The 17,543-nt window shown below is 43.0% G+C and overlaps 1 protein-coding gene across 4 annotated transcripts in view; it reads left to right on the plus strand.

Moving 5' to 3' along the window:
* The first annotated feature begins 1,284 nt into the window (after positions 1-1,284).
* Positions 1,285-17,543, plus strand: part of LOC125774556 (uncharacterized) — a 177,701-nt gene continuing 161,442 nt past the window's right edge. For 2 of the 4 annotated variants that reach the window (XM_049444681.1, XM_049444679.1), the window contains exon 1: positions 1,285-3,921. In XM_049444681.1, coding sequence (XP_049300638.1) covers positions 1,629-3,578 — 1,950 coding nt within the window. In that variant the 5' untranslated portion in view covers positions 1,285-1,628 and the 3' untranslated portion in view covers positions 3,579-3,921. Of the gene's footprint in view, positions 3,922-7,384; positions 10,013-17,543 lie in introns of those variants that run through there. The other 2 variants (XM_049444680.1, XM_049444678.1) reach the window with 1 other exon arrangement.

Below are 17,543 nucleotides of genomic sequence, written 5' to 3' on the forward strand. Positions count from 1 at the left end.
AGTTGCTAAACGATCTTCAAAAAATACGAAAGGAATCCAGAAACGTGGTCTCGGAAATGACGAGTGCTTTGGAGAACCTCACCAAAATAGTACACCTGATGGAAAGACCGACATACCTAAATGATCATAGATTAGTTATGGATTTAACGGCTAAGTTACCGCATCACATTCAAGTGAAAAGAGCGGAACATATGGCGGCTGCATCGTCATCACTAGACGTGCAGAACTTAGAAGAATTATGTCGGTGGCTCAAACCCTACGCCAAGACGGCGGAAATGATGAGCACGATTAGTCTTCATACTCAAAAGGGGCAGGTTAATTTACATAATCAGGGTACTTCGCAGAAACAAACCTCTATTCAAAAAGGAAAAGTTGTCAAACAGGCTAAAAAGATAACTAGAAGTTGTCTGATATGTAGCAAGCCGCATAAGACGGTTAAATGCTTCGCACTGGTAAAGCGAATTCCATTACAGCGAGAAAAAATAGCAAATGAAAAACAATTGTGTTTTGGATGTTTGACATCAAACAAACATACAATCAAGGATTGTAGATTAGCTAAGCCATGTGGAATCGCCGGGTGCAAGGATAAGCATCACAAGATGCTCCATGTAAAACAAGTTGTTCCAATCCAACCGGAGCAGATAAATAACCACCACGAGTTGGAAGTAACTTGTGAAACTTACTATCAAATATTACCGGTAAGATTGATTAATGGAAATAAATCAATTAATACTTATGCATTTTTGGACCCTGGATCATCATTGACAATGATAGATGCGAATGTCGCTCGACAACTGAATTTAACCGGGCCAAAAATACCGCTTCAGCTCACATGGGCACAAGGCATAGAAACGGTTCATGAAGCTAGCCAACAAGTCCAATTGGTCATCAAAGGTGCAACGAAAAGAGGTTTTCGTTTAAAGGACGTAAGAACAATTAGAGAATTGAAATTGCCAGTCCAATCGCTATGTTACGATGAGATTAGTGAGAAATATCGTCACTTAAAAAAGTTACCAATTGAAAGTTTTGAAAACGTTCGTCCAACAATGTTGATAGGACTGAACAATAATCATTTATTAATGGGGATTAAACATCGATATGGCAAACCTGAAGAACCAATTGGAATGAAAACAAGACTAGGTTGGTTAGTCTATGGAAAATTAGGTAGCAATGAAATGTTGCAGCAAGAACATGCCATGATAGTCCAAGAAAAAGATAGCATGCGTGAAACGATGCATAAAGACGGACAGATAAGATCCGTTCAAGTAAAAACTGCAGTAGGTACATACTGCAGACCCGCTACTGAGGTAGCATTTTTGGGCGCTTATAACGAAAAAGAAGTTATAAAGCAAGAAGGCAAGGAGTCGAAAAAAGAATCGATTTCATTAGATAAAAATATCAATGGGGTCCACGCAGAAGACACTATCACAGAAAAAAGTGATCAATTGCCAATAAAGCGTAAGGTAGAGAAACGTCAAATAAAACCTTGCGCAAGGAACGCTAAGATCCTAAGGGCTAACACAAAAGATGTCACGGTTGCAAAGGAAGCAAACGAGAGTTTAAAAATATACCAATCGAATACTGCTAATCCTCGTTGGGGAAAATATAATACGTGGAACCTGGTAATAATGATGTTGCTTTTCATTTCAGCAAGAGCCTTCGGGAGTCCAGCAAACGGTCTAATTGCATATGACTGTGCAAACGATAATATCAACATAACGAGTTATTCGCTCACAAAAGTAGCTTCTTGTATGCCTCAATTCAAGAATATAACAACAGTAGAGACCAGAATACAAGTATTACAAAGAAGTCCAAAGACAGTAACTCACGTTCACCAATGTAAGGTAATAATCAAGAGAACGATTAAGCATTGCGGAGCTTGGTCTCACACATCAGAATATGAAAAAGGGTTTGCATATATTATAAAGGAATTCACCCCAGGAGAATGTAAATATGACCAAACGTTAGGTGAGGTTTCACTCTCTCTCAATCACAGGGTTAGGGAAGTACGACGCAATCAAACTACAAGAGGGCAAACGTTAGTCATCGGCAGTGTCAAGGGCTCAGCGTGCGTCGGAGGACTCTACACGACGCCATCTGGTAGATGGGAAAACGCGTTGGTGTATTACGAGTACGAGATCAGTATGTTCGACTATACGGCAACGGTTGACATCGAAGAAGACCAAATAATACTGCGAAATGGCGTTGTATGTCCGTATAGTGTTGGTTGGTGTTTGGATTCCGAGTACGGTTACCTCACCTGGGAGGTGGATCATAAAAAACTGTGCGAGAGAACTGAGTTCGAAATCATCTACGAGGGTACGGTCAACAAGACGTTCGGCAACGACGGGATAGCTAATACGAATGCTGTGTATACCTTACTGACAAACGAGCAAATGTTTTCCATAAGGGCTCGCGATGTGAAGCAAATCTGCGGCTTTGACAGCTATAAAACGGACCATCCGAGGATATTCATACTTGAGTTAAACGGTTATCAATCGCCGTTTCAACGCAAGGCGGTAAATGGGAGAAACTTGGATCTCTTTACCTACTTCAACTCCAAAATAACTTTAGTGGAAAGTTACCTCGGGCAAAAGCTGAACGACGTCTACACAACGGTGATGACGGAATTGTGCAAGGTCGACAAGGCGCTTCTAGAAACGAAGCTAACGCTAGCACGTCTGAATCCTAGCGAATTCGTTTCTAATTTGATTAAACGACCTGGGCACACGGCGGTAGTTGCCGCAGAAATATTGTACATCCTTGAATGCAAACCGGTGTTCGTTACCTATGAGAAAAGAGATGAATGCTATCAGGAAGTTCCGGTAAAATACAACAATCGCTCGATGTTCATAGCGCCAGTAACTAGAATGTTACAACTGAAAGGCACCCAAATAGTTTGCTCGCCAATTCTTCCCGCGAAATTTAACATCGGAGGAAGATGGTATACAACAGATCAAGGGCTACGAGAGACGACGGCACCGCAAGAGTTAACGACAGACATCATAACAAGCTGGTCCTATACTCCATTACCAAGTCTGATGAAAAGTGGTGTTTATGACTATGAAAGTCTACAACAAATGAAGGACATGGTGTATGAACAAAGCAATAAGAGGATCGCCTCTTCGGTCATACACAAGATGATATCTGGGCAGCATCCAAACCTTCAAGGCTTCACGTTTGATACTCTAATTCCTGAGAATATCATTCACGGCGCGTTCGATAAATACTGGTCTAAGTTCGTATCATGGTCGACGTGGCTGGGCAACGTCACGTCAACAGCAATTGGCATCTACATGTTCACTCGAGTCGTTAAATTCATCGTAGACACCGTAATTCATGGTAGAATCCTGTACGACATCTATGGCATCGGCTGGCAGCTCTTAGCCGCATTTTGGGATTCGTTGACGAATCTGTTATCGCATCGTAACCATATGATGAAAAAGCGATATGAAAACGAATCACCGGAAGTCGTCACAATCAACGAGAACGACAAGGAAGAAACTCGAGTACCACGTCTTCCAAACACCAAAACCAAGCTATACCCCAACATATGCGCCATCGATGGTCCTCAGTAGCAGCGTCATCATAGCAACGACATCCTACAAGTATGCCCACTCTTCAACTCGTCAGCTAAAGCAGCAACACGCGTCCAATTCAGGTATCAATTCAATAAGAGTGAAACTAAGTAGGAATAATGTCGCGAAATTTGGTAAAACTAACAGGTAGTTTTACCAGGGGTGGAATGTTACGGACGCGACAAAATTCACAAGCGTACGCGTAAGAAAATTGATCTATCGTAAGAAAGAAAAAGATTTACTTTCACCAGGCAGGAGGCATGCGAGGTTAATCAATAGCTGGCATTGAAAAATGTCACATGGGGTTTTGGATTAGACCAAATTAGATAAGAACATTGGAAAGGTTTGTTCTACGGCAATTAAATCACGCGTTGCGTAGGTCAAGCTAACGAGGTCTAAAACGGAAAAAATAGAATAACGACTCAAGTGCGATCAAACCCAGAGTAAGGAACGCATGTGCAACACAATGACCGCTTTTAATAGCATCAGCGTTTAATTACCTAAATGCAACAAAACTAAAAAGGTTTAGGATAAGGCACCAAAATAGATTCATAGCCGTGTGTTTATTTAGAATAATTACAGAAGAAAATAGGAAAGGGTCAACGCGATCTAACACCTCCACTTGAGACCAGAGAAAGTAATAAACAAGCCAACAAAGGTCGGCTTGTTCGAACCTTGAAATCTTAAAATATCGATTACCCGAAATAGTTAAAAGGAAATCTTGAAAGGCTAATATCGGTAAGGTTCCAACACGGGTAAACGGCATCCGTCTACGAATGAGAGGAATACGAAAATAGCGATAAGCGCAATGAGCATACGCCCGCGCGTCGTAGCATGTGGCGGGTAATAAAACTGCACTTGATCCCTTAAAAAACTATCCCATCGGGTAACCGCTTGCATCTGGGTAACATACGCATAGGAACGACAAGGAAAACACCTAAGTGCCTAAGCGCTCGGTGCAATTAACCAAAAAAAAGGCCGAATCGGATAGGGTTAAAATTATAACTGTCACTAGGAGGTAAACTAGGATTACCCTTACGTTCTTGAAACTAACACACACTTACTGCGTGTAGAATAAGAACTAATACCATTACACTTGTTAGTATATAAGCTGGAGAAATTTCAATAAACTTTCACTTGTTATCCGAACTTGGAACCTACGAGTCTTTTCTGTAGGCGATTCGAGCGGCACTCCACATTAGGCATTGATATTGAGTTTTCAATACACAGCCTACTGTCAGAACTGCTCAATCGCCGATCTACGGAAAATAGCCTATCAACGGCAAAAGAAACTTGCGCAAGAAGTTTCCAGTTGACTATCCTTCGCGTAGTCAACTTAATACGGCGGACCGTAGTCCGATTTGTTCCCGTCAGCAACAAATGGTGGCTCCAGAGAGGAGTTTGCAATAGCTTGCGCGAAATTGCATTCTCTGTGACCGAATCACGCAAGAAAGGTGTGCTGTCGCCAAAAGAACAGCAATATAGTTCTGTGTATCAAGTGACTAGTGAAGACGGTTAAAAGTGATTAAGCGTCGCAACAATCTAAGTCAGTAGAAGAGCAGAACTTTCAGTAATGCAGTTACAAGTGACGTTAAAACTGATGGTGAAAAATTGATAAGAAGTTTTCAATTATTTAGTTACTAAACGAACGAAAGAAATCGTTTGATAAACACTATACTTAAACTTCTACTATCGTGAAAAGTGAGCAATATACGGGCAAAGGTGTCAAGTTCAGACTCAGCATTCGCGGTTTTATCATTCACCATCACACAACGATTCCAGCCGGGGCATCAAAGGAAGGTAAAAAACGATCCGATAAAAGAGGGTAAGTTAAATCATCCTTATTAATAAGCACGGCAAGGAAATCATAGATTCGTCCAAAATGCCTTACAAGTTCACAACAAATACAAACGGCAGGTGCCGACTTTGTAATGAGGTTGATACCTCTGAAGAAACAATGGTCACATGTTCGGAGTGTGACCGATGGTTTCACCTGAAATGTGTCAATTTGACGCAGAAACCATTGCCAGAGGAATGCTGGCTATGTGGCAAGTGCCAACAGATTAAGTACGAGCTTAATCGACAAAAGGGTGAGATCAAGGCTTTCGCAGAAAGCGAAGTAAATAGCCCAGAAGGAAGTTTAGGGAAGAAACAAAGCTTCGAAGAAATTGTATCACAATTAATAGTTAGCCAACAACAGCAAACGAAAGAGTTCGTTAAGCTACTGGCAAATAACGGTGGTGAATCCACCCAGATAGGGATCCTGATCAAGAGACAGGCCTTGATGCAATTACCCAAATTCGATGGCAACCCTAAGGAATGGCCTAACTTCAAGAAAACGTTTGACGACACGTCCAAAGAAGGACAATTTTCTAACCTAGAAAACTTGAATCGTCTCAAACAAGTTTTACAAGGAACAGCTTATAAAAGTGTTCAACAATTAATGATGGAGGCCGAAAATGTTCCAGAGATAATAAAACGTTTAAATGAGACTTTCGGGAGACCAGATTTAGTATACCTGGAGTTGCTAAACGATCTTCAAAAAATACGAAAGGAATCCAGAAACGTGGTCTCGGAAATGACGAGTGCTTTGGAGAACCTCACCAAAATAGTACACCTGATGGAAAGACCGACATACCTAAATGATCATAGATTAGTTATGGATTTAACGGCTAAGTTACCGCATCACATTCAAGTGAAAAGAGCGGAACATATGGCGGCTGCATCGTCATCACTAGACGTGCAGAACTTAGAAGAATTATGTCGGTGGCTCAAACCCTACGCCAAGACGGCGGAAATGATGAGCACGATTAGTCTTCATACTCAAAAGGGGCAGGTTAATTTACATAATCAGGGTACTTCGCAGAAACAAACCTCTATTCAAAAAGGAAAAGTTGTCAAACAGGCTAAAAAGATAACTAGAAGTTGTCTGATATGTAGCAAGCCGCATAAGACGGTTAAATGCTTCGCACTGGTAAAGCGAATTCCATTACAGCGAGAAAAAATAGCAAATGAAAAACAATTGTGTTTTGGATGTTTGACATCAAACAAACATACAATCAAGGATTGTAGATTAGCTAAGCCATGTGGAATCGCCGGGTGCAAGGATAAGCATCACAAGATGCTCCATGTAAAACAAGTTGTTCCAATCCAACCGGAGCAGATAAATAACCACCACGAGTTGGAAGTAACTTGTGAAACTTACTATCAAATATTACCGGTAAGATTGATTAATGGAAATAAATCAATTAATACTTATGCATTTTTGGACCCTGGATCATCATTGACAATGATAGATGCGAATGTCGCTCGACAACTGAATTTAACCGGGCCAAAAATACCGCTTCAGCTCACATGGGCACAAGGCATAGAAACGGTTCATGAAGCTAGCCAACAAGTCCAATTGGTCATCAAAGGTGCAACGAAAAGAGGTTTTCGTTTAAAGGACGTAAGAACAATTAGAGAATTGAAATTGCCAGTCCAATCGCTATGTTACGATGAGATTAGTGAGAAATATCGTCACTTAAAAAAGTTACCAATTGAAAGTTTTGAAAACGTTCGTCCAACAATGTTGATAGGACTGAACAATAATCATTTATTAATGGGGATTAAACATCGATATGGCAAACCTGAAGAACCAATTGGAATGAAAACAAGACTAGGTTGGTTAGTCTATGGAAAATTAGGTAGCAATGAAATGTTGCAGCAAGAACATGCCATGATAGTCCAAGAAAAAGATAGCATGCGTGAAACGATGCATAAAGACGGACAGATAAGATCCGTTCAAGTAAAAACTGCAGTAGGTACATACTGCAGACCCGCTACTGAGGTAGCATTTTTGGGCGCTTATAACGAAAAAGAAGTTATAAAGCAAGAAGGCAAGGAGTCGAAAAAAGAATCGATTTCATTAGATAAAAATATCAATGGGGTCCACGCAGAAGACACTATCACAGAAAAAAGTGATCAATTGCCAATAAAGCGTAAGGTAGAGAAACGTCAAATAAAACCTTGCGCAAGGAACGCTAAGATCCTAAGGGCTAACACAAAAGATGTCACGGTTGCAAAGGAAGCAAACGAGAGTTTAAAAATATACCAATCGAATACTGCTAATCCTCGTTGGGGAAAATATAATACGTGGAACCTGGTAATAATGATGTTGCTTTTCATTTCAGCAAGAGCCTTCGGGAGTCCAGCAAACGGTCTAATTGCATATGACTGTGCAAACGATAATATCAACATAACGAGTTATTCGCTCACAAAAGTAGCTTCTTGTATGCCTCAATTCAAGAATATAACAACAGTAGAGACCAGAATACAAGTATTACAAAGAAGTCCAAAGACAGTAACTCACGTTCACCAATGTAAGGTAATAATCAAGAGAACGATTAAGCATTGCGGAGCTTGGTCTCACACATCAGAATATGAAAAAGGGTTTGCATATATTATAAAGGAATTCACCCCAGGAGAATGTAAATATGACCAAACGTTAGGTGAGGTTTCACTCTCTCTCAATCACAGGGTTAGGGAAGTACGACGCAATCAAACTACAAGAGGGCAAACGTTAGTCATCGGCAGTGTCAAGGGCTCAGCGTGCGTCGGAGGACTCTACACGACGCCATCTGGTAGATGGGAAAACGCGTTGGTGTATTACGAGTACGAGATCAGTATGTTCGACTATACGGCAACGGTTGACATCGAAGAAGACCAAATAATACTGCGAAATGGCGTTGTATGTCCGTATAGTGTTGGTTGGTGTTTGGATTCCGAGTACGGTTACCTCACCTGGGAGGTGGATCATAAAAAACTGTGCGAGAGAACTGAGTTCGAAATCATCTACGAGGGTACGGTCAACAAGACGTTCGGCAACGACGGGATAGCTAATACGAATGCTGTGTATACCTTACTGACAAACGAGCAAATGTTTTCCATAAGGGCTCGCGATGTGAAGCAAATCTGCGGCTTTGACAGCTATAAAACGGACCATCCGAGGATATTCATACTTGAGTTAAACGGTTATCAATCGCCGTTTCAACGCAAGGCGGTAAATGGGAGAAACTTGGATCTCTTTACCTACTTCAACTCCAAAATAACTTTAGTGGAAAGTTACCTCGGGCAAAAGCTGAACGACGTCTACACAACGGTGATGACGGAATTGTGCAAGGTCGACAAGGCGCTTCTAGAAACGAAGCTAACGCTAGCACGTCTGAATCCTAGCGAATTCGTTTCTAATTTGATTAAACGACCTGGGCACACGGCGGTAGTTGCCGCAGAAATATTGTACATCCTTGAATGCAAACCGGTGTTCGTTACCTATGAGAAAAGAGATGAATGCTATCAGGAAGTTCCGGTAAAATACAACAATCGCTCGATGTTCATAGCGCCAGTAACTAGAATGTTACAACTGAAAGGCACCCAAATAGTTTGCTCGCCAATTCTTCCCGCGAAATTTAACATCGGAGGAAGATGGTATACAACAGATCAAGGGCTACGAGAGACGACGGCACCGCAAGAGTTAACGACAGACATCATAACAAGCTGGTCCTATACTCCATTACCAAGTCTGATGAAAAGTGGTGTTTATGACTATGAAAGTCTACAACAAATGAAGGACATGGTGTATGAACAAAGCAATAAGAGGATCGCCTCTTCGGTCATACACAAGATGATATCTGGGCAGCATCCAAACCTTCAAGGCTTCACGTTTGATACTCTAATTCCTGAGAATATCATTCACGGCGCGTTCGATAAATACTGGTCTAAGTTCGTATCATGGTCGACGTGGCTGGGCAACGTCACGTCAACAGCAATTGGCATCTACATGTTCACTCGAGTCGTTAAATTCATCGTAGACACCGTAATTCATGGTAGAATCCTGTACGACATCTATGGCATCGGCTGGCAGCTCTTAGCCGCATTTTGGGATTCGTTGACGAATCTGTTATCGCATCGAAACCATATGATGAAAAAGCGATATGAAAACGAATCACCAGAAGTCGTCACAATCAACGAGAACGACGAAGAAGAAACTCAGGTACCACGTCTTCCAAACACCAAAACCAAACTATACCCCAACATATGCGCCATCGATAGTCCTCAATAGCAGCGTCATCATAGCAACGACATCCTACAAGTGTGCCCGCTCTTCAACTCATCAGCTAAAGCAGCAACATGCGTCCAATTCAGGTATCGGAGAGAGCTAAGTAGGAAATAATGTCGCGAAATTTGGTAAAACTAACAGGTAGTTTTACCAGGGGTGGAATGTTACGGACGCGACAAAATTCACAAGCGTACGCGTAAGAAAATTGATCTATCGTAAGAAAGAAAAAGATTTACTTTCACCAGGCAGGAGGCATGCGAGGTTAATCAATAGCTGGCATTGAAAAATGTCACATGGGGTTTTGGATTAGACCAAATTAGATAAGAACATTGGAAAGGTTTGTTCTACGGCAATTAAATCACGCGTTGCGTAGGTCAAGCTAACGAGGTCTAAAACGGAAAAAATAGAATAACGACTCAAGTGCGATCAAACCCAGAGTAAGGAACGCATGTGCAACACAATGACCGCTTTTAATAGCATCAGCGTTTAATTACCTAAATGCAACAAAACTAAAAAGGTTTAGGATAAGGCACCAAAATAGATTCATAGCCGTGTGTTTATTTAGAATAATTACAGAAGAAAATAGGAAAGGGTCAACGCGATCTAACACCTCCACTTGAGACCAGAGAAAGTAATAAACAAGCCAACAAAGGTCGGCTTGTTCGAACCTTGAAATCTTAAAATATCGATTACCCGAAATAGTTAAAAGGAAATCTTGAAAGGCTAATATCGGTAAGGTTCCAACACGGGTAAACGGCATCCGTCTACGAATGAGAGGAATACGAAAATAGCGATAAGCGCAATGAGCATACGCCCGCGCGTCGTAGCATGTGGCGGGTAATAAAACTGCACTTGATCCCTTAAAAAACTATCCCATCGGGTAACCGCTTGCATCTGGGTAACATACGCATAGGAACGACAAGGAAAACACGTGCCTAAGCGCTCGGTGCAATTAACCAAAAAAAGGCCGAATCGGATAGGGTTAAAATTATAACTGTCACTAGGAGGTAAACTAGGATTACCCTTACGTTCTTGAAACTAACACACACTTACTGCGTGTAGAATAAGAACTAATACCATTACACTTGTTAGTATATAAGCTGGAGAAATTTCAATAAACTTTCACTTGTTATCCGAACTTGGAACCTACGAGTCTTTTCTGTAGGCGATTCGAGCGGCACTCCACATTAGGCATTGATATTGAGTTTTCAATACACAGCCTACTGTCAGAACTGCTCAATCGCCGATCTACGGAAAATAGCCTATCAACGGCAAAAGAAACTTGCGCAAGAAGTTTCCAGTTGACTATCCTTCGCGTAGTCAACTTAATACGGCGGACCGTAGTCCGATTTGTTCCCGTCAGCAACACCTTAGCCAAGACACCTTAGCCAAGACACCTTAGCCAAGACACCTTAGCCAAGACACCTTAGCCAAGACACCTTAGCCAAGACGCATTAACCAAGACACCTTAGCCAAGACACATTAGCCAAGACACCTTAGTCAAGACACATTAGCCAAGACACATTAGCCAAGACACCTTAGCCAAGACACATTAGCCAAGACACATTAGCCGAGACACATTAGAGAAGACACATTAGCCAAGACACCTTAGCCAAGACACATTAGTCAAGACACATTAGCCAAGACACATTAGAAAAGACACCTTAGCCAAGACACATTAGTCAAGACACATTAACCAAGACACATTAGCCGAGACACATTAGCCAAGACACATTAGCCAAGACACATTAGCCAAGACACCTTAGCCAAGACACCTTAGCCAAGACACCTTAGCCGAGACACCTTAGCCGAGACACCTTAGCCGAGACACCTTAGCCAAGACACATTAGTCAATACACATAAGCCAAGACACATTAGCCGAGACACATTAGCCAAGACACATTAGCCAAGACACCTTAGCCAAGACACATTAGCCAAGACACATTAGCCGAGACACATTAGCCAAGACACATTAGCCAAGACACCTTAGCCAAGACAACTTAGCCAAGACACATTAGCCAAGACGCATTAGCCAAGACACCTTAGCCAAGACACATTAGCCAAGACACATTAGCCAAGACACATTAGCCAAGACACATTAGCAAAGACACCTTAGCCAAGACACCTTAGCCGAGACACCTTAGCCAAGACACATTAGTAAAGACACATTAGCCAAGACACATTAGCCAAGACACATTAGCCAAGACACCTTAGCCAAGACAACTTAGCCAAGACACCTTAGCCAAGACGCATGAGCCAAGACACCTTAGCCAAAACACATTAGCAAAGACACCTTAGCCAAGACACCTTAGCCAAGACACTTTAGCCAAGACACATTAGCCAAGACACATTAGCCGAGACACATTAGCCAAGACACATTAGCCAAGACACCTTAGCCAAGACACATTAGCCAAGACACATTAGCCGAGACACATTAGCCAAGACACCTTAGCCAAGACACATTAGCAAAGACACCTTAGCCAAGACACCTTAGCCAAGACACATTAGCCAAGACACATTAGCCGAGACACATAAGCCAAGACACCTTAGCCAAGACACATTAGCCAAGACACCTTAGCCAAGACACTTTAGACGACACACATTAGCCAAGACACCTTAGCCAAGACACCTTAGCCAAGACACCTTAGCCAAGACACATTAGTCAATACACATTAGCCAAGACACATTAGCCGAGACACATTAGCCAAGACACCTTAGCCAAGACACCTTAGCCAAGACACATTAGCCAAGACACATTAGCCGAGACACATTAGCCAAGACACATTATCCAAGACACCTTAGCCAAGACAACTTAGCCAAGACACATTAGCCAAGACGCATTAGCCAAGACACCTTAGCCAAGACACCTTAGCCAAGACACATTAGCCAAGACACATTAGCCGAGACACATTAGCAAAGACACCTTAGCCAAGACACCTTAGCCGAGACACCTTAGCCAAGACACATTAGCCAAGACACATTAGCCAAGACACCTTAGCCGAGACACCTTAGCCAAGACACATTAGCCAAGACACATTAGCCAAGATACATTAGCAAAGACACCTTAGCCAAGACACATTAGCCAAGACACATTAGCCAAGACACATTAGCCGAGACACATTAGCAAAGACACCTTAGCCAAGACACCTTAGCCGAGACACCTTAGCCAAGACACATTAGCCAAGACACCTTAGCCAAGACACATTAGCCAAGACACATTAGCCAAGACACATTAGCCAAGACACCTTAGCCGAGACACCTTAGCCAAGACACATTAGCCAAGACACATTAGCCGAGACACATTAGCAAAGACACCTTAGCCAAGACACATTAGCCAAGACACATTAGCCAAGACACATTAGCCGAGACACATTAGCAAAGACACCTTAGCCAAGACACCTTAGCCGAGACACCTTAGTCAAGACACATTAGCCAAGACACCTTAGCCAAGACACATTAGCCAAGACACATTAGCCAAGACACATTAGCCGAGACACATTAGCAAAGACACTTTAGCCAAGACACATTAGCCAAGACACATTAGCCAAGACACATTAGCCGAGACACATTAGCAAAGACAACTTAGCCAAGACACCTTAGCCGAGACACCTTAGCCAAGACACTTTAGCCAAGACACTTTAGCCAAGACAACTTAGCCAAGACACCTTAGCCAAGACGCATTAGCCAAGACACCTTAGCCAAGACACATAAGCAAAGACACCTTAGCCAAGACACCTTAGCCAAGACACCTTAGCCAAGACACATTAGTCAATACACATTAGCCAAGACACATTAGCCGAGACACATTAGCCAAGACACCTTAGCCAAGACACCTTAGCCAAGACACATTAGCCAAGACACATTAGCCGAGACACATTAGCCAAGACACATTATCCAAGACACCTTAGCCAAGACACCTTAGCCAAGACACATTAGCCAAGACGCATTAGCCAAGACACCTTAGCCAAGACACATTAGCCAAGACACATTAGCCAAGACACATTAGCCGAGACACATTAGCAAAGACACCTTAGCCAAGACACCTTAGCCGAGACACCTTAGCCAAGACACATTAGCCAAGACACATTAGCCAAGACACATTAGCCAAGACACCTTAGCCAAGACGCATTAGCCAAGACACCTTAGATAAGACACATTAGCAAAGACACCTTAGCCAAGACACATTAGCCAAGACACATTAGCCAAGACACATTAGCCGAGACACATTAGCAAAGACACCTTAGCCAAGACACCTTAGCCGAGACACCTTAGCCAAGACACATTAGCCAAGACACCTTAGCCAAGAAAACTTAGCCAAGACACCTTAGCCAAGACGCATTAGCCAAGACACCTTAGCCAAGACACATTAGCAAAGACACCTTAGCCAAGACACATTAGCCAAGACACATTAGCCAAGACACATTAGCCGAGACACATTAGCAAGGACACCTTAGCCAAGACACATTAGCCAAGACACATTAGCCAAGACACCTTAGCCAAGACACATTAGCAAAGACACCTTAGCCAAGACACCTTAGCCGAGACACCTTAGCCAAGACACATTAGCCAAGACACCTTAGCCAAGAAAACTTAGCCAAGACACCTTAGCCAAGACGCATTAGCCAAGACACCTAAGCCAAGACACATTAGCAAAGACACCTTAGCCAAGACACATTAGCCAAGACACATTAGCCAAGACACATTAGCCGAGACACATAAGCCAAGACACCTTAGCCAAGACACATTAGCCAAGACACCTTAGCCAAGACACTTTAGACGAGACACATTAGCCAAGACACCTTAGCCAAGACACCTTAGCCAAGACACATTAGCCAAGACACATTAGCCAAAACACATTAGCCAAGACACATTAGCCAAGACACCTTAGCCAAGACACATTAGCCAAGACACATTAGCCAAGACACATTAGCAAAGACACATTAGCCAAGACACCTTAGCCAAGACAACTTAGCCAAGACACCTTAGCCAAGACGCATTAGCCAAGACACCTTAGCCAAGACACATTAGCCAAGACACCTTAGTCAAGACACATTAGCCAAGACACATTAGCCAAGACACCTTAGCCAAGACACATTAGCCAAGACACCTTAGCCAAGACACCTTAGCCAAGACACATTAGCCAAGACACATTAGCCGAGACACATTAGCCAAGACACATTATCCAAGACACCTTAGCCAAGACAACTTAGCCAAGACACATTAGCCAAGACGCATTAGCCAAGACACCTTAGCCAAGACACATTAGCCAAGACACATTAGCCAAGACACATTAGCCGAGACACATTAGCAAAGACACCTTAGCCAAGACACCTTAGCCGAGACACCTTAGCCAAGACACATTAGCCAAGACACATTAGCAAAGACACATTAGCCAAGACACCTTAGCCAAGACGCATTAGCCAAGACACCTTAGCCAAGACAACTTAGCCAAGACACATTAGCCAAGACGCATTAGCCAAGACACCTTAGCCAAGACACATTAGCCAAGACACATTAGCCAAGACACATTAGCCAAGACACCTTAGCCAAGACACCTTAGCCAAGACGCATTAGCCAAGACACCTTAGCCAAGACAACTTAGCCAAGACACATTAGCCAAGACACCTTAGAGAAGACACATTAGCCAAGACACATTAGCCAAGACACATTAGCCGAGACACATTAGCAAAGACACCTTAGCCAAGACACCTTAGCCGAGACACCTTAGCCAAGACACATTAGCCAAGACACATTAGCCAAGACACATTAGCCAAGACACCTTAGCCAAGACGCATTAGCCAAGACACCTTAGCCAAGACACATTAGGAAAGACACCTTAGCCGAGACACCTTAGCCAAGACACATTAGCCAAGACACATTAGCCAAGACACATTAGCCAAGACACCTTAGCCAAGACGCATTAGCCAAGACACCTTAGCCAAGACACATTAGGAAAGACACCTTAGCCAAGACACATTAGCCAAGACACATTAGCCAAGACACATTAGCCGATACACATTAGCCAAGACAACTTAGCCAAGACACATTAGGAAAGACACCTTAGCCAAGACACATTAGCAAAGACACCTTAGCCAAGACACATTAGCCAAGACACCTTAGTTAAGACGCATTAGCCAAGACACCTTAGCCAAGACAACTTAGCCAAGACACATTAGCCAAGACGCATTAGCCAAGACACCTTAGCCAAGACACATTAGCCAAGACACATTAGCCAAGACACCTTAGCCAAGACGCATTAGCCAAGACACCTTAGCCAAGACAACTTAGCCAAGACACATTAGCCAAGACACCTTAGAGAAGACATTTTAGCCAAGACACCTTAGCCAAGACACCTTAGCCAAGACACATTAGCCAAGACACATTAGCAAAGACACCTTAGCCAAGACACATTAGCCAAGACACCTTAGCCAAGACACCTTAGCCAAGACGCATTAGCCAAGACACCTTAGCCAAGAGAACTTAGCCAAGACACATTAGCCAAGACACCTTAGAGAAGACACATTAGCCAAGACACATTAGCCAAGACACATTAGCCGAGACACATTAGCAAAGACACCTTAGCCAAGACACCTTAGCCGCGACACCTTAGCCAAGACACATTAGCCAAGACACATTAGCCAAGACACATTAGCCAAGACACCTTAGCCAAGACGCATTAGCCAAGACACCTTAGCCAAGACACATTAGGAAAGACACCTTAGCCAAGACACATTAGCCAAGACACATTAGCCAAGACACCTTAGCCAAGACGCATTAGCCAAGACACCTTAGAAAAGACACATTAGCAAAGACACCTTAGCCAAGACACATTAGCCAAGACACATTAGCCAAGACACATTAGCCAAGACACATTAGCTAAGACACCTTAGAGAAGACACATTAGCCAAGACACCTTAGCCAAGACACCTTAGCCAAGACACATTAGCAAAGACACCTTAGCCAAGACACATTAGCCAAGACACCTTAGCCAAGACACATTAGCCAAGACGCATTAGCCAAGACACCTTAGCCAAGACAACTTAGCCAAGACACATTAGCCAAGACACCTTAGAGAAGACACATTAGCCAAGACACATTAGCCAAGACACATTAGCCGAGACACATTAGCAAAGACACCTTAGCCAAGACACCTTAGCCGAGACACCTTAGCCAAGACACATTAGCCAAGACACATTAGCCAAGACACATTAGCCGAGACACATTAGCAAAGACACCTTAGCCAAGACACCTTAGCCGAGACACCTTAGCCAAGACACATTAGCAAAGACACCTTAGCCAAGACACCTTAGCCGAGACACCTTAGCCAAGACACATTAGCCAAGACACATTAGCCAAGACACATTAGCCAAGACACCTTAGCCAAGACGCATTAGCCAAGACACCTTAGCCAAGACACATTAGGAAAGACACCTTAGCCAAGACACATTAGCCAAGACACCTTAGCCAAGACACCTTAGCCAAGACGCATTAGCCAAAACACCTTAGAAAAGACACATTAGCAAAGACACCTTAGCCAAGACACATTAGCCAAGACACATTAGCAAAGACACCTTAGCCAAGACATATTAGCCAAGACACCTTAGCCAAGACACCTTAGCCAAGACGCATTAGCCAAGACACCTTAGCCAAGACAACTTAGCCAAGACACATTAGCCAAGACACCTTAGAGAAGACACATTAGCCAAGACACATTAGCCAAGACACATTAGCCGAGACACATTAGCAAAGACACCTTAGCCAAGACACCTTAGCCGAGACACCTTAGCCAAGACACATTAGCCAAGACACATTAGCCAAGACACATTAGCCAAGACACCTTAGCCAAGACGCATTAGCCAAGACACCTT

Source organism: Anopheles funestus, unplaced genomic scaffold (assembly GCF_943734845.2).
Source record: "Anopheles funestus unplaced genomic scaffold, idAnoFuneDA-416_04 scaffold_30_ctg1, whole genome shotgun sequence".
Taxonomy (NCBI): domain Eukaryota; kingdom Metazoa; phylum Arthropoda; class Insecta; order Diptera; family Culicidae; genus Anopheles; species Anopheles funestus.